At 37.8% G+C, this 24,161-nt stretch overlaps 1 protein-coding gene across 1 annotated transcript in view; it reads left to right on the forward strand.

Annotated features, from left to right (window-relative positions):
- Positions 1–602: 602 nt before the first annotated feature.
- The window catches only part of Taf15 (TATA-box binding protein associated factor 15), a 35,695-nt gene continuing 12,136 nt past the window's right edge, over positions 603–24,161 (forward strand). Inside the window, exons 1-7 of the mRNA XM_031351192.1 lie at positions 603–777; positions 10,109–10,148; positions 13,230–13,281; positions 13,393–13,477; positions 13,560–13,662; positions 16,260–16,450; positions 17,613–17,733. Of these exons, the coding sequence (XP_031207052.1) occupies positions 771–777; positions 10,109–10,148; positions 13,230–13,281; positions 13,393–13,477; positions 13,560–13,662; positions 16,260–16,450; positions 17,613–17,733 (599 nt within the window). The 5' untranslated portion in view covers positions 603–770. The remainder of the gene's footprint in view (positions 778–10,108; positions 10,149–13,229; positions 13,282–13,392; positions 13,478–13,559; positions 13,663–16,259; positions 16,451–17,612; positions 17,734–24,161) is intronic.

Raw genomic sequence — 24,161 nt, forward strand, 5'->3', positions numbered from 1 at the left:
TTTCATCACTCTGTTGTGCGAATTAAATGAGATGATGTAAGACGCCGACAATTGAAGAGTTGGCTGTTTATATTATAGAGGACTAAGAAAGATCGCTGCTCGCGTCGCCTCAATTCCCGGAGCCGCTTATGCGCGTGATTTAGACTGAAGTCACATTTTTGTTCTGGTCTCACCTTGATTTTTACTGGACAAGGCAGTAATAACAAGCCTGGAGGTGAAATCAGGTACCGCGCTCGCTGCCCAGACTCGGAACGCCCCCAAGTGGTTCAAGTTCTGCAGCAAGAGCCCGAGCGAGGCCGACCACACCATTCCCGATTTTAGAGGAAGAAACGACTTTTCCAAGGCAATAGGTTCTTATTTATAAAAAGGGCTGCCTCCTCTTTCGCTTCATAGCTTCAAATTCTACCAGACCCAATAAAACTAGAACTAGAGTTGTAAATAGGGCGGAGCGAGCCGGCCCGCTTTTCTCCCCCAGCCCCACCAGGGCATTGGTACTTTCCCCTCTCAATTCCCTCTCAATAATGGTACGGTCGCGGAGGGGAGATCCGGGATGACTCTACGGCTCGGCGAACCGGAGTGGCGACGGACCACCCCTCCGGCCTCGGCGCGGTGGTATCGCCCGCCGCGCGCTGATTGGCTGCCGAGGCCCCGCAGTCGGCTTCAGCCCGCCGCGCCGCCCGCAGAGCAGCTCCAGCAGCCGCGCCGCCTGGCTTTTCGTTTTCCTTGTTCTCCGCGGGCCGTGGGGGGGCTCCGCGCCGCGGCTGTTAGTCATGTCGGGTAGGTGACTCCGTCAGCGAGCAGCGGCAGCGGCGAGGAGGTGTCCGGCGGGTTCGGGCGGTCTTCCCGCCCACCAGAGGGCCGCGAGGGAAAGTCTCCGGCCTGAAGGAGGCTCGGGTGGGGGGGCGGCCGCGTCGCCGCCATGTTGGCCTGGAGGCACGCACGCTCCCAACGCTCCCTGGCTACAAATCACGGCGGGAGCACTCTGGAGCTCTTTTGATCCTGCCCTTGGAACCCGGGGAGACGAGCAGCTCCCCGGGGAGGGTGTGTGTGTGAGTTGGGGGGCGGAGGCCCGTCTACGCCATCGTAAGGGCGGGGGGAGCCGAGATCTGAGCATCCATCAGCCTGAGGATTGGGGCTTCGGGTCCTCCGCTCCGCCTCTGATCTCTCAGCGAGGCCTCCGGCCGGTCGTCTCGCCGCCTCGTTCCTCAGTTTCCCCAGCCGAGAAGTGGAGCTGGGCCTTCCTGACTCACCCATTCATCAGGTGGTGGTGGGGGGTGTCTTACGCTCTAGGAGCCCTTTTCGAAGCACGTTACCTTCCCTGAAGTTGCGCTTACGGTCATTCCCTCTGCTGTAACCATTGGGGTTGGAGGGGTGGGTGTTTATTCGGCTTCACCTTTGTACTCCCTCCTCCACTTGTTAATTTCCTGAACTTAAAAATAAGCCTTGACAGTTACTGACGAGCACTTTTAGGTCTTCGTGGCGTTTCCCTTAAGACTTAGAGACCAAGGACAGCGTCTTCGTCAACGTAATATTTATAGAGGCCACTGATGTGTGGAGACTTTTCCCCCTCCAGGACAGGCAGTCTGGGTCCTGTTAAACCAGAACTTTAAAGTCCTCCTAGTTCTAACAGTTCCAGTTGATCACAGAAGGTCCTTTATTTGGGCTACATTTACTGGTGGCAAAGACAGACTCAGAATGAGAGTTTGTTCTTTACTTCTGAGGAAAACATTGCCTAAAGCCATATGGCTGAGATGACATAATGCCTTTGGTAGTTTTTCACCTATTTATCGGAGAAAGGATCTCATTAGGTCGACTGGAACTCCATATGGAGTCCAGGCTGGCCTCAAACTCACAGATCCACCTAATTCCTGCCACTCAAGTGCTAGGACTAAAGGTGTGCACCACTATGGTTGGAAGATGTGCACTTTTTTTTTTTTTTTAAATTGGTAAGCCTTTTTCTAAAGGTTTGCCCAGTCTACCAGGAGGGACGTGTATGACTAAAGCAGCAGCAATTGGAGAAGATTCCGAAGGAGCAAGAAAGACAGGGTAGAAAATGATTATCTTCCCTTAGATTAGTAGTGATAACTAAGGAGCTAGAAATCTCATCTTTTTGGGTAGGGTACCTGTACGATGGAAAAAGCTAAGCTGAAGTGAAGTTAGCTCTTTTTAAATTCTGTTTCTTGTTCAAACAAGGGATTATTTGTTCCAAAGGAGAAATTGGCATTTTCTTTTCCAGGTAAAGATCCAGAAAAGGATGTACAAGTGCTTCCTTAGGAAGGGTATATGTAGGTTAACCGTGACTTACAAAATTAAAATTCTATCCTCATGTAGGAATTACCAAGATTCAGTGTAAGCAGTGCTCAGGGATTGTTTGGACAGGATCTTCTAGTGTGTCTTAGGCTGGCTTTGAATTCATCTTTTAACAGCTTCCTTAGTGGAGTTGCAGGCTTGCTGTGTTTGGTCCAAACTATTGGTTTTTTATTGTAATTATTCATATAAGACAATGACATTTTTATAGGACTGGCTAATTTCAGTGAAAGATTTAACTTTAGAGGCTTAAGTTAGAATTTTTTCTTACTGCTATATACAACTTAACATGTTTTGTGATGTGTATGAAATACCTTGACTTTTGTATAAGAGATTTGTTTAACATGTGTTTAAATTAATAAACTTAACAGAATAAATCCTCCCTGTAAGCAACTAGTATCATTAATAAGCTACATCCTTTAAACATTCCAGACTACATTTAGAAATTTAATTGACTTCTTTAGATGTTTGCTGTGGCAGACTTACAAACCTATTAAAATACAAGCATTTGGAGCACAAAACTTAAACATTTAATCCCTGCATCAGGGGAAAAAAAGAGATATATGCAGAGCATTTTCTTAATAAGTCAAATTTATTGTCAGTCTGACATTCAAGTGTTATTTGCAAAAGTAAATTACCAAAGCTTTTTAATTAAAATCATAAGTAAAATGTTAGTTGTATATAAAATAAGTCATTATTTCTCATTTTGGCAGCTAGAACAGATCAATCTATATACACCTCAAAAAAAAAATAGACAAAAATTAGGGAAGGGTAAGACCCATAGTAAAAATGTAGAAGCCAGTGTGGTATGCACAGAGCTATTTTGGCAGTTAACCTAGAGAGTAGAGGTCTTGCAAGTTGTTGTATTATCTAAGGACAGGTGGTGAATCCTTGAACTGCTAGCCACATAATGAAAACTGAAACCCTTATAAATCTTGGTTTTACAGATTAATTATAGATTTGAAGGACTATCAGTGATGGGATGAACAAAGGGGAAAAGTCCTAGTGTATGCAGTAACCACGAAGCTTAGACTCTGAGTAGAGTCTTATAGTTTGTAACCTGGAACCTTTTATTTTTAGTACTCTTTTAGCCTTTAGAAAACCTCAAAATAGTATACTATAAAATTAAAAAAGCCCAGGCTAAGTAATATCTTTGCATTCCTGATTGAAAATAAATGAAAAACTTATGGGCAAATTCTTATAATATAGATCACAAAGAATCTTAGAGACTCCAAACCTTTCAAAAGGTGAGTTCATGCTATATATTGAACTGGGAACAGCTGTCAATGAGTCAGATGACAAACAGGATTAGAGGAAATGTTTAGTTTGAAGATTAAAAACCTAAAAAAAAAAGGGGGGGCCGGGCGGTGGTGGCGCACGCCTTTAATCCCAGCACTTGGGAGGCAGAGGAAGGCGGATTTCTGAGTTCGAGGCCAGCCTGGTCTACAGAGTGAGTTCCAGGACAGCCAAGGCTATACAGAGAAACCTTGTCTCAAAAAAAAAGCCAAAAAAAAAAAAAAAAAAGGAAAAAGAAGAATCAACTTTAAGACCAATATAATATGTGGAAAGGCTATATAGAATTGAAAAAAGAAACAAAATATAATTTTTAAAATTGCATCAGGGGGCTGGAGAGATGGCTCAGCGGTTAAAAGCACTCCCAGGCTGCTTTTCCGAAGGTCCTGAGTTCAAATCCCAGCAACCACATGGTGACTCACAACCATCCATGAGATCTGACGCCCTCTTCTGGTACATCTGAAGACAGCTACAGGGTATTTAGATATAATAATAAATAAATCTTTAAAACAAAATAAAAAATAAAATTGTATTAGCACGTGGGCGTGTGTATGCGCCATGGTGTACCTGTGAAAGTCAGGACAACCTTAGGCAGTCTCTTTGACCATGTAGGTACCAGATACTAGACTCAGGTTGTCAAGCTTATGTCATGTATCTTTACCTGATGAGCTGTCTCACCCTTCCCTTCCCCCAGATACAATTTCCAAAAGTGGTAAGTGAAATAGCAAACTTAGGAGAATTTTTGTTGTAGCTGCAGTCTGTTTGGAAAAACTCAACTCAGAGGGGTAGAGAAGAAACTAAAACTTTGGTGGGTATGGTTGTACTTACCTGTCACCAGTTCTCAGGGAGCTGAGTTGGGAAGAGCTCTAATTTTAAACCTGTATGAGCTACATAGGAAACTGCTGTCCTAAAAGAAAGTCTAGAAAAGTTAAATTGTTCTTATTTTTGAGACATGATCTCATTAGCTCTAGATGATGAGGAACTCACAGAAATACCTGCCTCATGAGTGGTGGGTTTAGTTGAAGTTTTTATCAAGTATTAGTTCAAACATGATGCCTAAGAATAAATTTGAGCAATCTATGAAATTACAGATTATAAAATAATAACCTGTAGAAAACAATTTTAGGAGAGGCCCTGGAGCTATGGCTACTGCTCTTGGCACAGAGAACCAGAGTTGGTTGCCAGCATCCACATCTTGCAGCCCACAGTTACCTGGAATCTGCAACTTCAGTGCATCTTACGTCTTCTGTTTTGCATACATGTGTGCATACCTTTACACAGGTGAAAAACAAAATCGTAAAAAGGTTTTAAGAGACTAAATAATAAGTTTAGTTGGAAAATACCGACCTTGATACCAAATAAACTCACATAGTCATACTGATCTTTGCTAAAAGAATTAATGTACAGAAAGGAGAGGAGTAAAAATTGCAAGGAAAATAGAAGCGAAGGTTTTGGTTCACATTAAGATAGTAAAGTATATTTTAGTGGAGGTTGATTATTTTGAATTTTGCCAGGAAAGATGCAAAAATTTAGTTATGAGGCCACAGAAATAAAATATAATAGTAAAATTGTGGATAAAGAAAATGTAATAGATAGTAGGAAAGGAATTAAAAGGAAAAGAAAAACTATGGTAGATAGAAAATTCTAATTTAAGATGTTAGGTACATGTAAAAACAAAAACAGCTCACTTAGAGCACAAAGGTGTTCATAATGTTAAAGTACCTAGGTAAATGCTGTTCAGCGATAATAGACATTAAACACATGTTGGAGGTTAGATGGAAAGAGTAACTAGGCAAATGTCACCTGAAATGGAGTAGTGTGCTTGCAGTTAGTATGTTTGTTTAAAGGAAATGCATTGGTCAGGATTTGTGGTTCATGCCTATAATTCCAGTGCTTGGATCACAGGTTGGACACACTTGGTTGGTTGTGCTAGAGTCACTTGCTGCGATGAAACGCCAGGACTAAAGCAACTTGGGGAGTAAAGGGTTTTGTTCATCATGGAAAAAGTAGGACAGGAACTTAAACAACAAGGAACTTGGAGACATAGCTAATGCAAAATCTATGAAGGGATGCTGTTTACTGGCTTGCCCAGCCTGCTTTCTTGCAGAACCCAGAACCACCAGCCCAGGGATGGTACCATCCACAATGAGCTGGACTCTCCTTTATCAATCACTGATTACCAAAGTGTCCTGCAGCTGAATTTTAGGGAGGCACTTTTCTTCTCTTTTTTTATTTTTTCTTTTTTGGTTTTTCAAGACAGGGTTTCTCTGCATAGCCATGGCTGTCACTCTATAGACCAGGCTGGGGTCGAACTCAGAAATCCACCTGCCTCTGCCTCCCAACGCTGGGATTAAAGGCGTGCATCACCACTGCCTGGTGGGAGGAATTTTTCTTAATTGTTCTTTTCTGATGACTCTAGCTGTGTCAAGTTGACATCCAGGACAAATAACCCCTTGTCAATTTAACATGCAAAAACTGTTAAGCCACAACCTTTTCCTTTTCTCTCTCTCTCTTTCTTTCTTTCTTTCTTTCTTTCTTTCTTTCTTTCTTTCTTTCTTTCTTTCTTTTTTTTTGTTTGTTTTGAGACAGGGTTTCTCCGTGTAGCCCTGGCTGTCTTGGAACTCATTCTGTAGACCAGGCTGGCCTCAAACTCAGAAATCCACCTGCCTCTGCCTCCCAAGTGCTGGGATTAAAGGCGCGCGCCACCACCACCTGGCTAACCTTTTCTTGTTCATTCCTAAGATCACACATTAACATAAGCATCACAAAAAAACATTTTACAAACTTTTAAAAGTCCCACAATCTTTACAAATTCAAAGAGTTAAAATTCAGTATCTTTAAAAATCTATATCTCTTAAAAATCTATTCTCTTAACTGGGCTCCTATAAAATAAAAAGTATGTTAACTACATTCTACAAGAGAAAGAACCAGGGCACAGTTACAGTCGGAATATAGCAAAACCAAATCCAACTGAAATAACTCAGTATCCAGTGTCTTTGTCTGGTGTTTACTCATGATCTTCCTGACTCCTACAAAAGGCTTGGGTCAGTTTTCTGGCTGTACCCTCTGCAGCACACACAGCTTGTCTTCTAGGCTCTAGTTGACTCTGATTCATGGCTGCTGCTTGTTCTTGTTGGTCATCCTGTGGTACTGGCATTTCAAATTCAGGGGCCTTACTGTAGCACTGGACTGTACCTTCACCGAAACCCTCTCCCGCTCTCTTTTCATGGTGCCAAGCCTCGGCTTCTCTTCATGACCTCTTCATTCCTTGGGCTCCAACTGCTACTGACGCTTCACTTTCACCTGTGGCCTCTCATAGTGCCAAAGCCTGGGTTATTCTCCATGACTCCTTTATGCCTTAAGGACCAGCACTACCTGGACACTCTTACACAATACCAAGTTTGGCTTTCAACACAAAAGATACAACCTAGCCACCTTTAGAAGATAGTTTCTGTTTGTTAACAGGAACCACCTCCTAGTTGGTCTTTTAATCACTGCAAGTTTTTTAGATGGCCAGCATCAATTGTCCCATTAAAGCAATGGTTTTACTTTAGTGGTTCTGGTTGCTTTGTTAATCACTGCTGACTGTTCAACCCTAGCTGACCAGAACCACAGATTCTTCACACAAAAGGCCCAGTAAAGTCTTTGCTTCTCCCAGAAACATTCCAAGCCAGGCCTTCATGATCTGCATTGCCTTCAACCCAATTCTTTTTCAAGCTCCCACAGAAAAGCTCAGTGAGCTATTAACACTCAGTGGGTTTTCTACTCTGAAATTCCAAAGTCCTTCCTATCTTCCCAAAAAGACATAGTCAAGCCTGTCACAGCAATACCCCACTGTCTTCTCTTAGGGTTAGTATTGCTGTGTTGAAATATCATGACAAAAGCAACTTGGGCAAGGCTTATTTGGCTTATTTTTTCGTATCTGCTCCTCATCGAAGGAAGTCATGACAGGAACTCAACCAGGGCGACAACTTTTGGAGGCAGGATGCAGAGGCTATGGATGTGTGATGCTTTCTGGCTTGTTCCTCATGGCTTTCTCAGTCTGCTTTCTTATAGTATCCAGGACTGCCACCCACAGTGGGCTGGCCCTTTCAATCATCAGTTTTAAAAAATGCCCATATATTTATTTTATTTTATTTCTTTTTTTTCAGAGGGGAAACTGGGAAAGGAGATATCATATGACATGTAAATAAAGAAAATATCTAATAAAAAATAATATTGTATGGTTAAAAAAAATGCCCTATAGCTGGATCTTAGGGAGGCATTTAGCTCAATTGATGTTTCCTCCTTCAAATGACTAGCTGGTGTCAAGTTGACATAAACTAGCCAGTACACTGGTACACTTTGGTAATTTAGAAGCACTTTTAAATAATGAACATGTCCAGGCGCAAGGCTCAAGTGTCAGGTAATTTTGACAAGGACCTATTTGAGCTGCCCTAAATGGCCTTTATAATCCCCCCCTTTTTTAATTGAATTTAAAAAATAACATTTGCATTTATTGAAATATATTTTCTGGTAGTTATGTTTATTTGTATATCTCAAAGTTTTAATTTAGCTGAAGTTGGATTTATAGTTTCAGAGAACTAATTACTTAGGCTAAAGATAAGGACATAAATATTAGGTTTTAAGAGAATCTAGCCCAGTCCTTGGTGGTGCACGCCTGTAATCCCAGTGCTTGGGAGGCTGAGGCAGGCGGATTTCTGAGTTCAAGGCCAGAGTGAGTTCCAGGACAGCCAGGGGTACACAGAGAAACCCTGTCTCAGAAAAAAAAAAAAGAGAGAGAGAGAGAGAGAGAATCTAATAATGATTCTAAATGCTATATAGTTAAGTGGTTTTGTCTGAGCCAAAAGGAAACATTGAGATATTAGAGGTCAGTAGAGGAATGAGTGCATATATTCTCAAGTTGTTGCCTCCCACCCTCCAACTTTTTGACTCTTATTCAGGTAACTTTCCTTTGTCATTTGATAGGTGTACTTACATCCAGGTGGAGTCTTCCCCCTTACCCCCCCAACCCCCCCTCCGTTTTCTTTTAGTTGGTAGCTGCAATTCTTAACCAGTTGCAGAAATAGTGACATATTTAAGGTTGTCCCGATTCCCCCCCATTTCAGATCTCCTTGTATCCTTAATTTCATAGAAATAATTTATCAGATCTCCTTTAAAAGAAACATCAGGTTGGAGATATTTACAGTAGAATGGTGGCAAACTTAGGCACCTGCTTAACCTGTAGTGTTATATGAAAATGAAATAAGTTGGCCATATGATCAGTTTGCACTCCTGTTTTGTAGTTGTAATATTTTAAATAAAATCTATCTTTCTTATAACAAATTAAAACTGGTCATTTGACATTGAATACAACCCAAAAGGGTAGACAGAACCTCCTCAACAATCTTTGTTATGACTTACACTTTGAACTATGGAGAAAAGCTTATAGTCTTTCTTCTGCCTTTCCCTTTTACTTGACATGTTTGTTTGTTTGTTTGTTTGTTTGTTTGGTTGGTTGGTTCGAGACAGTTGGCATGTTTATTTAGACAGATATCATTGCTAATTTAATATCACTAATTGGCTAATTTCTTGAAAACTTGGTAAAATCATTAGCTTTTCTTAGCAAGTGTCTTGAGACTTTTATTGATGCTGACAGCTATAGTAGTACCAATATAGAACAGTGTATGTGTTGATATGGTAGAGATAAGTGAGTGTGATTCTGTAGATTTATCGTGTCAGAATGCATGTTTCTTTTCTGGCCCTGATTAGTTTAAACATACTTTTTGTTTTTATTAATGTAAGATAAAAAATACATATATGTAACTTGAACTTTTGAGGAGTGTGGGTTGTATTTTCCTTTGAAGCAAGTCTCACTATAGTTCATCCAGCCTGGTCTGGAAGTCTATGTACCTATCCTAGGCTGTTCTTGAGCTTGTGGCAATCCTTTTGTCTCAGTTTGCCAAGTGTATGAGCCACCACACCTGGGTAAATTTTTTGTTTGTTTGTTTTGTTTTGTTTTGTTTATAAAGCATGAATTTTTACTGACTTCATATTTATTCCCCTTCTTGTAACCACTAGCACCTCTTGTGGAACAGTGGTTTTTAACAATGTTGTTACTTAAAAAAAAGTAGTTAACTGTTTTTTTAAGAAAATACTGTAGATCATTAAAGATTTTAGGATTGGTAAGATTTCCCCAATAGATTTCCCCATGCACAGATTACTTTCTAGGTTTTGTTTTTTGTTTTGAGTGTGTGTTTATTTTATTTTTATTTTTTAATTATTTTGAGACAGGGTCTCACTGCAGCTCTGGCTGGCCTAGAACTCACTGTAAACTAGGCTGGCCTTGAATTCAGAAATCTGCCTGCCTCTGCCTTCAGAGTACTGGAATTGAAGGTGTGTGCCACCAGTCCTGGCTTCTAGTTTTTCTTATTGTAATTTTGACAGTTTCTAGCTGTATATTCATTTGTATGAACTAAAGTTAGTCTTAGGGGAAAGCATAATTTAAAATTCTTTTTATGTGTTTTAGATTCTGGAAGTTACAGTCAGTCTGGGGGTGAGCAGCAAAGGTAAAGTATACATATGTTTTCATAATATCATGAAAGACTAAAACTGAGAAAAATACATTTTCTCTCTGAAATTTGTTACTTATTTGGATGTATTAAGATAATAAGGCTAGATGTAGTAAGTAGTTCAGGCTTGTAATTTTGCACTTAGGAGCTTGAGGTAGGATTGTTGCAAATTTGAGGCCAGCCTGGGCTACATATAAAGCCGGTATACCTTTTTTTAAAAAGGGGGTGGGAGAAACTAATTATAACTTTTTAAATGGGGAGAGCTTGCCTTTATAAATAGGTGTCATACAACATTTTTTCCTTTTTAAATTATTTGTTTGATTAATAAATACATCTTAAAGATAAAGACAAAAATCCTAGGTATTGTAAAGATTTTTTTCTTGAGCAATTTCTTTGAGAAATTATGAGACTTTCTTTTTTCTTTTCTTTTTCTTTTTTTCTGTTTTCTTTTTTTTTGGTTTTTTTCTAGACAGGTTTTCTCTGTGTAGCCTTGGCTGTCCTGGAACTCACTCTGTAGACCAGGCTGGCCTTGAACTCAGAAATCCACCTGCCTCTGCTTCCAAAATGCTGGGATTAAAGGTGTGTGCCACCACCTAGCATGAGATTTTCTTTTAAGAATTAAAAGAAATTATTGTTATTTTTAAATAATGTATGTGTACATGAGTAACAGTGCCTGTGGAGGCCAGAGGTGTCAGATCCTCTGGAGATGGAGTTTCAGATGCTTATGATTTGTCTGATCTAAGCCCTAGGAGTTGAACCTGGGACCTCTGGAAGAGTAAGCAATACTCTTAACCCCCGAGGCGATCTCTCTGCCTACAGAATTTCTTAAAATTAGCATTAAACAAGTTCTTAGAAAAAATAGTTTACTTTTTGATAATATATGCTAATGTGATTTTTTTTTTAAATGCTTTATTTTATGAGTATGGGTGCTCAGTTTGCCTGTATATCTGTGTTATGAACATGCAGTGCCTACGGGAGCCAGAAGAGGGTGTTGGATCCTTTTGGGACTGGTGTTAGAGAGATAGATGGTTGTGAGTTAGTATAGGAATGCTGAGAATCATTTAACAATGAGGACAACTGAACACTGCCATCCTTTGTTAGTTGCCCTCCAGTTCTAGTGGAACTTGAGCAAGCCAGAAAACACCCTTGGGAAGATCCAGAGCTAGAGCAGATTTTCTTAAAACACTATAATATAGTGATAGCAGTTCTTAAGGTCCTAACATGCCCACAGTAAAGTTTGTTTTTATGGTAGGCTGTTCTTGCTTACCAAAAGTAACAACCTGACACTGCAGCTCTTTTTGGAGGCTCAAGATTAAGAAACATATCAGAAACAAGATCGATGTGATTTTATTCGTGTAAGATAGTACCTCTTAGTAGGTACTTGGCAAGTATTTATTGGTTGTATATTTAAAAGTTAATGGATTCTGAAAAAAATAGTTGAGGAATTTGTTATCTCTAAACCAAAGATTTTATTTTGAAGATAGTTTGGGGCTATTAAACAGCCGTATTCAGACAGTTGGTTGATTGTTTCTTCTTTTTGACTTGTTAGTACTTGCATGATTTTTTTTTTTTTTTTGAGACAGGGTGTCTCTGTGTAGCCTTGGCTGTCCTGGAACTCACTCTGTCGACCAAGCTGGCCTTGAACTCAGAAATCTGCCTGCCTCTGCCTCTCAAGTGCTGGGATTAAAGGCGTGTGCCACCACACCCAGTGCATGATATAATTTTTAAAATGTAAATCTTAGGAAGGTAGTAACATTCAGTCAGACAACACATTTATCAAACTGCATGTCAGTTCTGATACAATATAATTTCATTTGATATTGGTGCCATAAATACACACACATACACACACACGCGCACACACACTTCTAAGTACTGAGACTTTTTTTTTTTTTAAATTTATCTATTTATTATATATAAGTACACTGCAGCTGTCTTCAGACACTCCAGAAGAGGGCATCCAATTTCATTACAGATGGTTGTGAGCCACCATGTGGTTGCTGGGATTTGAACCCAGAACCTCTGGAAGAATAGTCAGTGCTCTTAACCACTGAGCCATCTCTCCAGCTCCAATTACTGAGGCATTTAAGTTGGACTTTGTTCCATATTGTACTTGGGAAATTGAAGACATTCAATTGAAACAAGTAGTACAAAGAAATTAATCTGTTTAGATATAGCTAATTGGTTAGTATTGAAAAGTTATATTTTTTTAAAAAAAGTGTGCTAGCACATGCCTTTAACCCCAGTATTCAAGGGGATCTCCAAGTTGGATGCCAGCTTAGTCTACAAAGCGAGGACAGCCAATGGTACACAGAGAAACCCTGCCTCGAAAGACAAACAAAAAAAAGGTTTTTTTTTTTCCCTCCTTAGGATAATTACTATGGATCTTTCCATGCAGTTTTTGGAAATAACACATTCTTGGAAATGTTTGGTTGTTTTTGTTTTGAGGCATGATCTTACTGTGTAGCTTTGGGAACTTAAAACTTGTTATGTAGACCAGGCTAGCCTTAAACTCATAGACATCTGCCTGATTCTGTCTTATGAGTACTGGGATTAAAGGCCCGGGTCACCATGTGGTTGTTGGAATGGTTATTTGTATAAACATTGTTTACACTGTATTATGTTGTGTAAACAACTGTATACGCTTTTAAGTATTAGACATCTGTATACCTGATATTAAATAAAAACCTGTCTATGGAATGATACTGTTCAATGCCTTTCTCTGTTTGTTATTTATCCCAAAGCATAATTTTACTTTTGCAGCTCTGGTGAAATGTTTTGTGAGAAATTTTCACAGCAACACTTAAGATATTGACATTAAAGAGGTCTGAGGATGACTTCATATTTGTCTTTAGTTGTTGGTCATGAATTTAAAGTCTAAGAGACAGGCAGAATTGTTTAAATGTAAGCAGTCCTTTATTTTAACTCAGTACAACCAAAAATTTTTTTAACCTTAGGAAATACAAGAATTAGTATCCAAAAAACAATTCAGATGAAGAAAACACTATGTTCTGTTGAAAGCAAAGTTTTGTATTAAGTTGTAAAATTTCTTTCAAGTATTACGATTTTCTTTTACAGTTATTCTTCCTATGGAAATCAAGGCAGTCAAGGCTATGGACAAACATCACAAGTATGTTAAAAAAAAATAAGTTGTCTTTATTTTATTTAATAAGTAATAACATTTATAAATAGTTATTTTATCTAGTAAGTAATAAAGTTTGAGTGTCTACCTGAATTTCAGAGCTATTCTGGCTACGGGCAAACGACTGATTCTTCGTATGGACAAAACTATGGTGGTTACTCCAGTTATGGACAAAATCAATCAGGTTGGACTGGCTTGTTAAATTACTATTTTAGAGAGTCAGAAATCAGAGCCTTCACTAAATAGTATTCTTACTTAATTTTCAGGTTATTCACAGTCCTATGGTAGTTATGAGAATCAAAAGCAGAGTTCATATGGCCAGCAATCATATAATAACCAGGGACAGCAAAACACGGAATCATCAGGAGGGTAAGGAAACAGCTAACTATTGAAATTGTGTTGAGCATGTCTGTCTTTTTTTATTTCTGTTTAATTATTTTGTGGTGCTGGTAGAACCCAGGACTTTGGGTATGCTGTGTAAGTACTCTACCACTGAGCTATGTGCCCAAATCCTTCATTTTGCTTATGAGCTACTTGATGCATTTACCTTTAAAAAGAGAATACTTTATGAGTATTATGTGCATATGTGTACCATGTATTTACGTGGTGCCCACAGAGGCTGGGGTGGAGGGTAGAGGCTAGAAGGCATTGGATTTCCCAGATCTGGAGTTGCAGGTGTTATGAGCCACCATCTGGATGTTGGGAATTAATTCTGGGTCCTCTGCAAAAACAAGTGTTCTTAAACACTGAGCCATCTTTTTAGCCTTCTTTCCCCTTTTTTATTTAAAACAGTATTTTTCTATGTAGCCATGGCTGTCCTGAAACACTGTAGACCTCTATAAATGAAAATAACTAACTAGTATTATTTCATAGTAGGGCTTTTATTGTGCTTTGATGGACTTATTCCATATTCCCTAATATAATTGATCCTCAGATAAAACTGTGAAACAGTATTAGTAGTGATTTCCATTTTATAGACATAAAGAAGGTTAAGAGAATACAGACTGAAGTATCCAATGATTCTGGCTGCAGTGACAAGTACATTAAGTGAAATTTAAATGGCACTGGGGAAAGAGTTGTGAGATCAAACTATTGGTCTTAGAGACACAAGAGTGCTCTGAAGAGTAGAAAGTATATATAGAGGCATAATATCTGGAAGCCATGCTGCATTAGGAAAAGCACCAAGCATTATTAGTAAGTGTAATCCAAAGGAAAATGCTTTTATAAAGGCTGTATATATTTGATAGCATGAAATACATGTAAAGCAGAGAGAAATGTCTTTGGTTTTGGTTGTTTTTTTGTTTGTTTGGTTTTTTTTTTTTTGTTTTGTTTTTTGAGACAGGGTTTCTCTGTGTAGCCCTGGCTGTCCTGGAACTCACTCTGTAGACCAGGCTGGCCTCGAACTCTGAAATCCACCTGTCTCTGCCTCCCAAGTGCTGGGATTAAAGGAATGTGCTACTACTGCCCTGCTTGTTTTGTTTTTTAATGTGTTTTTCAAAGAGACAGGGTTTCTCTTTGTAGCCCTGGCTGTCCTATAACTTACTTTATAAGACCAGGCTGGCCTCTAACTAAGGGATCCACTGGTCTCTGCCTCCTAATCCCTCTGCTGAGATAAAAGGCATACACTACCATCGCTTGGTGAAAAAAAAAATGCTTCTTTTGATCATTTTAAAGTAAAGAGTTAGTGTTTATACTATAGTTTTGTATAGTTTTGGATTACACTTACTAATAATGCTTGGTGCTTTTCCTAATGCAGCATGGCTTCCAGATATTATGCCTCTATATATACTTACTACTCTTCAGAGCACTCTTGTGTCTCTAAGACCAATAGTTTGATCTCACAACTCTTTCCCCAGTGTCTCTAAGACCAATAGTTTGATCTCACAACTCTTTCCCCAGTGCCATTTAAATTTCACTTAATGTACTTGTCACTGCAGCCAGAATCATTGGATACTTCAGTATCCATGCTTTGAGTTGGGAGTTGGAATAGATTATTGTGGTATTCTGTAGAATTAGGAGTGACTGCTAGGAATGGAAACATCTCTGCCTAAGCTGCCTTTTTTGAGACCCCAGAGTCTTCATAGCTTAGGTTGGCCTTTTTTTTTTTTTTTTTTTTTTTTTTTTGGTTTTCGAGACTGGGTTTCTCTGTGTAGGCCTGGCTGTCCTGGAACTTACTCTGTAGACCATGCTGGCCTCAAACTCAGAAATCCGCCTACCTCTGCCTCCCAAGTGCTGGGATCAAAGGTGTGCGCCACCACCGCCCGGTTTAGGTTGGCCTTAAGGTCTTTATATTCATGTCTTCCCAGTACCAAAAGAACAGCCATCATGCCAGGCTACAAATAAAGACATGATGTTGAAAGGAAATGACAGAGATCCTTTCAAAATAACTAGTAAGAGAACTCATCACTTAATGACCATGTTTGTAGAAGAATCGTACATATCATTGTATTTTGGTGGTTATCCTGTTTTTCTTTTAACTCGGAGAAGTAAAAACTAGTTACTTTGTTTATAGTATCTAAAGGATCTTGTTTCTGTTTTTATTGTTGTTTTTCCCCAGTGTAACAACTTCAATTTTCCACTTTGGCATCTTTTTAGTGATAGTGAAATTGTCTTTGTTAGGCATTCCATTGATAAATTTTTATAGATAAAAGAGCTAAATAATTACCATGAGAAATAGTAGTAGATACTGCTGAGGTTTAGCTGTATAGTGTTCCTATTTATTTATTTATTTATTTATTTATTTATTTATTTATTCTTTATGTTCACTGGTGTTTTGGCTGTATGTGTGTCTGTGTGAGAGTATTAAGTCTTGGAGTTACAGACAGCTGTGAGCTGCCAGCTGGTGCTGGGATTTGTTGTTTTAACTTCTGAGCCATCTCTCTAGCTCAATATTAGTAGTGTTCTTTAACTTGCTTCAGCAAACATAATTCTGTAAGTTCTCATGTTCTTTCTTGATTTCTGTTTAGTCAAGGTGGAAGAGCACCTTCATATGGCCAGTCAGACTATGGTCAGCAAGATTCTTATGACCAGCAGTCAGGTTATGATCAGCATCAAGGCTCATATGATGAGCAGTCCAATTATCAGCAACATGATTCCTATAATCAAAACCAGCAGTCTTACCATTCACAAAGGGAAAACTACAGCCACCACACACAAGGTAAGATAATGACCTCTTTTTCATCATTCCTTCACAGACTTGTTCATTGAGTTTGGATTAAACCACTCTTAGACTTTTACCTGGTGATAGAAATTTGACATGACTGGAAATAGATTTCTCATAGCCATTGAAACTATTACTAGATTTTTCTTTTTAATTTTTTGGAAATTGTCAGAAGGTTGTGTGGTGACTTTTTTGGTTACTGATTACATTTCTCTTAAACTGAGCAGTTGGCAGTGCTATTGTCAGTTTTTTTTGGAGATGGTATACTTGATTTAGGAAAGTTAACCTATGCCAGCCTTCTCTAATCTCTTGTAAGAAGGAATAGTCATTAATTTCTCTTGTTCCATAACACTTTATATATATTACTGATACATAGGACTCAGACCACATCATAAAGTCAGTGATTCAAGGGCAAGTTTTTGTTGTTGTTGTTGTTTTTGTTTTTTTAATGTCTTCATTGTCTACATAGGACTTGGCTCCTAGTAAGTGGTCATGAAACATTTTTGCTGAAAAAAAAAAAATTTGGCGGTGCTAGGAATTGAATCCCAGGATCTTTGTATGTGTGGGTAAACACTTCATCACTTAGCTATATTCCTAGCCATATTGATAATAGAGTGAATGTGAAAAATAGTCTGTGGATATGTGTTTTCTTGGTTTGAAAAGTGTGTAGTGGCTCTGGTTTTGCAGGCCTGACCTGTGCTTGGCTTACATTTAATGTCTTTGAGGTGAAGGAAATAGAATTAGAATTCTGTCTCTAATTTGTTAATTCAAGATTTCTAGTTTAGCTTAAGTAATTTTATTTGCTGTCTGATTTTGTAGTAAAGTAGAATCTGATGTAGATGTAATTTTAAAGCACACAAGGTAATTGAATTCCAGAATTGCATTTTGGTTTATTTCTTTCTTTCCCTGAAGAACATTCTATATGTCTCAAGGAGGCCATTTACAATTAGATTGTTTGAAACATTTAATCAGAAGTGACAATAGTTGCTGGGTATGGGGACATACATCATAATTTCTATATGGGAGCTGGACAGGAAAATTGCTACTTCAGCTCAAGAATTTAAGATCAGCCTAATAATGTAGGGAGACATTTGTTTTAACAAACAAACAAAAAATCAAAGTGACAGTATTTTTATGTGATACGTTTTTCTTTTTGTAGATGACCGTCGTGATGTGAGTAGGTATGGAGAAGATAATAGAGGATATGGCGGGTCACAGGGAGGAGGTAGAGGGCGTGGGGGATATGACAAGGATGGAAGAGGTCCTATGACAGGATCAAGGTAAGTATTTAGATTACAGATAACATTCATTTCCTATTTGTGTTTTCCTTATTTTATTCTGCCATTTAAGTAAAAGAGGCTTTTAGAGATTATATTGTAGAAAGGACTGGAATTAAAACTTGATTTTCTGGCTTTTTTATGTCATAAATCATTTTATAAGAGACTATATTGATATTATTTTATATGGTGTATGTTAACTTAAACACCATTAAAGCTCCTTATCTTTGTTATGGTTAGATTAAATTACTTGATTGGTTTTCCTGCCGGAGCTGGAAACTCCTTTAAAAGATACCTTTGGAAACCAAAGTATTTAGTGTCTTAAACAATAAAAAGGTAAATTAATCTAGATGAAAGACAAATAGTTCCCTTGGGTGGACAAAGTATTAGATATAGACTATAGAAAGGTGGGATAGACGTAAGAAAGCTTTAATATATGTCTCTCCTTAAACATAATTATTATGGTATAATTGATATATCACATAACATTCTGTAATTTTTCTGGTTGTAGCTGTGATATGTGAGGCCTTTAATTTCTTGTTGCTATTTTTAAATTATTGATGTTGGTTTCATTTACTTATGACAGGTTATAAAGGCTGATTTTAGCATAATTTAAAATACATCTACAAAGTTAGGGCATTGGTCTTAATAATGGAATGAAAAACCAATTGGCCTATGTCCTGAGATGAGATTCATAGATTGTAAATTTGTATACAGGCTTTAAAATAATTTATGTTTACTGAGAATTGAAAGTGTTGTTGGCCTGCTACTGATATTTAATGATATAGTAGTAGCAATTCAGTTCTGTGATATCAGAAACAACTAGTACACATAGCCATTTCAAGTGTTCCCCAAATTTGCTTATATCTGTTTTAATATACTATATGCTTTGATATTATGGAAATGCCAAAGTTTGGATAATTTTGAAAAATTTTATAAGAGAGTTTAAAGGCTTTTTAAAAATTTGACATTATTTTTTTGATTGGTAGTCATTTTACCAAGATGAACAATATTGTACATTCTTCATTAGTTGACATTAATTTTTTGATCGGTTATTTACTTAACCAAGATACTATATTTGTTTTCATTATCAAAAGAGCAGTGTGCCATCAGTAAAGTGAAATGGTACTTAATTTTTATCTAGCCTCTCCCCAACCTAAAACACCTGAGATAACAAAAGGTAGATTCTTAACTTTCTAATGAAGTTGTTTTAGATAACTGGATACCTGTAATCCTATAAATGTTTCATGTGTCTTAAGTTTAATTTCTGCATAAGGAAGTTACAATCTAATATATCATGTATTATAACTGTGGCTGTTGCTGGGTGTGGTGGTGCACACCTTTAATCTCAGCACTCAGGAAGCAGAGGCAGGTAGACTCTGAGTTTGAGGCCAGCCTGGTCTATAAAACAAGTCTAGGACAGCCAGGACTGTTATACAGAGAAACCCTGTCTCAACAAAACAAAACAAAACAAAAAAACCTGTGACTGTTTGACTAAATAATGCAATTCCACTTTTTAGGAGGAAGGGAATGGGTAGGGAGACTATTAATAACATCTTAGAACCACAGGGTTTAAGGTGTTATTGATTCTTCCCTGATGAAGGAACAGCATGGGTTCCTTTTTTTTTTTTTTTTTTTTAAAGATTTCTTTATTTTATGTACATGAGTACACTTTAGCTGTCTTCAGACACACCAGAAGAGGGCATCAGATCCCATTACAGATGGCTGTGTGGTTGCTGGGAATTGAACTCATGACCTCGGGAAGAGCAACCAGTGCTCTTAACCACTGAGCCGTCTCCAGCTTCCCCCCAACGCCCTTTATTTTTTTAAAGCAACATAATTTCCTTGGCAATATATCTGAGTTTAATTTGTAGCTCAGATACTAGTTGATAAACTAAGTTTTTATTTTTAAATCTTTATATGCATAGAAACTCCTTATACAAAGAGTTTGTGCAGAAGCCTGCTATTTATTAGGTCAAAATGATGCTGACGTTTTAAGTGGTGGTAAAGAGAGAGATGGAGAGATTTTAGTCTTAGCTACTTCCTTGTCTCCCAGTATATTAGTTGTTCACATGAAACTTGTTTAGAAATCTCGGTGGCTATTTTTTCTCTGTATTGAGTTGTCAAGGGTTTAATTTTTCTTTTGATGAAAGGCAAGATGGTAAGTGTTGTAGGCTTCAACCTTGTCCTTGGAGCACCAAAGTAGGCATAAATGAATGTAAACAAACCTGTCTCTGTCCTTTTAAAACTTTATGAATACTGAAATTAGATCTCTGTGCTGGGTGTGATGGTGCAAGCCTTTAATGTCAGCACTCCAGAGGCAGGCCAACTTGTGAGTTTAAGGCCAAGCCTGGTCTACGCAGAGTTCCTGGACTTCTTTTTATCTCTCTCCTTCCCCACCCCACCCCCCTCTCTTGCAGGGGGAGGAGAGGTGGATCCAAGTAAACAAAAAATAAAATTTTCATGTACTTCTACAGTTTTTAAAAAGACATTTATTTTGTTTATGTATGTGAGTACACTGTTGCTCTCTTCAGAGAGTACCAGAAGAAGGCATCAGATCCCATTACAGATGATTGTGAGCTACCATGTGGTTGCTGGGAATTGAACTTGGGACTTCTGGAAGCACAGTTGGTGCTCTTAACTGCTGATCCATCTCTCCAGCTCCATACTATAACATCTTTAAGATGTGCCTTTTAGCTTATTCATTAGGGCACAGCATTGTGAATTTGACTATAAATGCCCAGTTTCAAGATTTCTTTTTTTTTCTTTTAGACACACTTGGTTTTGTACTTAAATACCAAAATACATAGAAATTTTAGTCTTCAGCACCACTAATTGTGTTTGTAATCATCTTACTCAGTAGGTTAAAACTTTAACTGTGGGGTGTAGAAGGCTAGAAGGAACACAACAGTTTGAAGAGTATCTGGCATTAAGTAGATCTATCACATTTAAAGAGGGTCATAGTTTGAAGGTAAGGGTTGGGCATGTGGTAAAGAATGGGTTTTTATTCTATGACTGGTTAGCTGGAGGAAGGCTTAATACTAAAAAAGAAACTATTGACTTAATTTGGAGAGAGAGATGTGAAGTTCATAGGAACTATAGGAAATGGTCTTCATTGAAACGCAATTGTCGAAAAGAATCCTGAGTTTCTTACTGTCCTCTGACATTGGCATCTTAGTGGGCTAGAAGCTAAGATAAAAATGTCTCAGTGCCTTTTAGTTTTAGCATTGATTACTCACTTGAATATCTTTTTCATTGTTTGTATGTAATAGAGTTAAGTGATTCAAGCTCTTAAATGTGAATTCCAAAATTCTGCAATTTTGAGTATTTTCTCTCTTTTGCAAGAGAATTTAAGTAGCTCTCAAAAATATGTATATGTACAGCCAGGTGTGGTGGTAGTGTCTGCCTTTAATCTCAGTACCTCGGAACTACATACAGACACTCTGTCTCAAACAAAATATGTGTGTGTCCTGAGTTGGTATATAAAGTGGTAAAGTAGTAACCATGCTTTAGCATGGTTAAAACAGTGGATTAACCATGTTTAACCACTAACCATGTTTAGTGGATTAACCTAGCCAGGCAGTGCTGGCACACTTTTAATTGCAGCAGTCTGGAGGCAGAGGCAGGTGGGTTGTTATAAGTTCAAGGCTAGCCTGATCTACAAAGTGAGTTCCAGGACAGCCAGGGCTACACAGAGAAAATCTATCTGGAAAATATCAAAACAACAACAACAAAAGTCAGATTCTATTCCTTATACCTGGATATGATAGAGTTGTATATTTAAAATTTCTAGTAGCTACATTGAAAACAGCCAAGGCTATAGCTCACTTTGTGCTTGTCTCTTGGATTCAGTTCTTAGGGCTGCAAAAGAAAGAGGAAACAGAAATAATAACAGTAAAAACAGTTTTATTAATACACTTTAACCCAGTACATCTAACATAGTTTATGTAATAGGTAAGCTATAATGCTAGAACTAGACATTTGTTCATTTTTGACATTTAGAGCTATCATTTTTGTCTACTTATATTTTAAACACTCATTTAGATACTAACTATATATTGGATATCATAGCTCTAGAAAGAGATTCTTGTTTTCCTAAAGTTAATTGATAATCTTGATTCTGAAAGCCTTTTTGTCATACATATACAGCATGGAGGGAAGTAAGCCATACTGTTAAACCATGTTCAAATTGATTGAATCATTCACATATGACATTGTTGGTCATTTCCTCTTATTCCCAAAATGTATGTTCTGGATTTATTAGTATAAAAACCGAAACACAAAGCAAGGTTTTAAGGCAATCCTGCCTTTTTGGTTATGCTCTTTTTTCTAAGTGAGTTCTAGGATAAAAGATTTTTACAGAATTAGAGCTTGAGCTGAAGACTGGATAACTTAGTAACATTGCTCTGATTCTGGGTTCACCATATAAGGTGTTGGTATGGTAGTATGACTACATCATCCCGTGGCTTCCTAGGAATTTAGTCCTTCAGTAGAGGTTCGTAGTCGTTGGTTTCTTTTGTTTGTTTGTTTTAATTATCGGTTGAAAGCTTAATGTGAGCACTTGGGAGAATTGCCGTGAGTTTGAGGCCAGTTTGGGGTCTCTTGTACCAGGCTTGCCCAAGTTATATATAAAATGAAAGATTGTCTACTAACAAGAAAAATACACAAGCCCCTAAAACAAAAACTCAAAGGAATAGTATGCTTAAGAAATTTTCTTTAAAAGATGTTTTTAACTTTTTATTTTTTATAACTATCTATGGGTATTCATTCTTCCTGCATATGTTTGTAGACTATATGAATGCATTGCCCATGAAGGCCAGAAGAGAACACTGGATCCACTAGGACTGCAGTTCTAGGCTGTGAGCCATGTGGATGATGAAAATTGAATATGAATTCTCTGGAAGAGCAGGCAGTCCTCTTAACCACTGAGTTATCTTTCTGGCCCCCAAATTTTCCTTTCTATTGAATGTGTCTTTTCTAAGTATATTATGACGGCACATTGAAACCTCCAGTCTACCCTAGAGTTCTCTTTTCATTGTGGTTTTGAATTTGGAAGACCCATATCTTTATATCTTTTAAGTTTCTTTATGTAGGGATACTTAGCCAATTAAGTTGAAAATACCTATGTGTCTTAAATATCCCTATTATTGTACCTTAAAGTGTTCTTGGGGAATTCTTTGTGTGTACTTCTTTGCTTCTGTTTCTGGGATTGAAAACAAATTTGCAACATTTTGACACAGTTGTTGAAATATCCTTCTGTCTGAATTTGCTAACCATGCCTTAATAGGTAGAAGAAATGACTTTGACTTAACTGCAAGTTTGAAAGAAATATTAACTACAAGAATATCTCCCTTACTCCTTGAAGTCTGTTTCTGTAGTTAATACAGTAAATTACCTAATAAAGGAATTGTAATATAGTAAGTATAAAGCTTATTTAAGGAGTGAGAATGATTGATACTTGAATGTACAGGTAAACATTAAGATCAGTATTTCTGGGGGCTGGAGAGATGGCTCAGTGGTTAAGAGCACTGACTGTTCTTCTGAAGGTCCGCAGTTCAAATCCCAGCAACCACATGGTGGCTCACAACCATCCGTAACCAGATCTGATGCTCTTTTCTAGGGTGTCTGAAGATAGCTACAGTGTACTCACATATAATAAATAAATAAATCTTAAAAAAAAGATCAGTATTTCTTTGACTTAAATATATATAATGAGTTACATGGGGTTCTTACTAAAATGGAAATTACCAGTCTATGGAGACTGAGAGCCTGCTTTTCTGAGATGCTCTTATGTTTATACTTGTGCTTACCCTTTGAATAGTAAGGATATAGAACTGAATTTTGTAAAGAAGGAAACCCAACCTTAATGTTATATGTCCTTTTAGAGGATGCATTTTTAAAGAATACTTTTATTTATGTATATTGTGTAAATATTTGCCATATGGTGCTGCCCACAGACAGAAGAGGGTATTGGATCCTTTGGAACTAGAATAGGTAGCTTTATTGCAACCACTGAACATGGGTGCTGGGAAATTGAAGTTGGATCTTCTGAAAGACCAGCAAGTGCTTTTAAAAGATAACCATTGAGTCATCATTATCCTTTTTTTTTTATTTTAAATTGTTCACCCATGTCACACAGTAGTGCATGCTATTAATCCCAGTGTTTGGGAGGCTGAGGCAGATAGATCTCTGACTTTGAGGCAAACCTACTCTACATAGTGAGTTCAAAGTTGTATTGTTGGCAAGAATGGAAATGAAAGAGTCTCTCTTACATGTAACATTATATAGTTTTCTTTTGTTGTGGGCCAGATCAGCTGTTTTGTTGACAACAAAGCAATTAGGATGTATCTTATGAGCACATTGCTTCTAGTTTCCTTGTAAAAAGTCTTTCTTCCTCTTAAACACTTTAACTTCCTAAAATGGGCATGATG

The sequence above is a fragment of the Mastomys coucha genome, unplaced genomic scaffold (assembly GCF_008632895.1).
Source record: "Mastomys coucha isolate ucsf_1 unplaced genomic scaffold, UCSF_Mcou_1 pScaffold5, whole genome shotgun sequence".
NCBI classification, from domain to species: domain Eukaryota; kingdom Metazoa; phylum Chordata; class Mammalia; order Rodentia; family Muridae; genus Mastomys; species Mastomys coucha.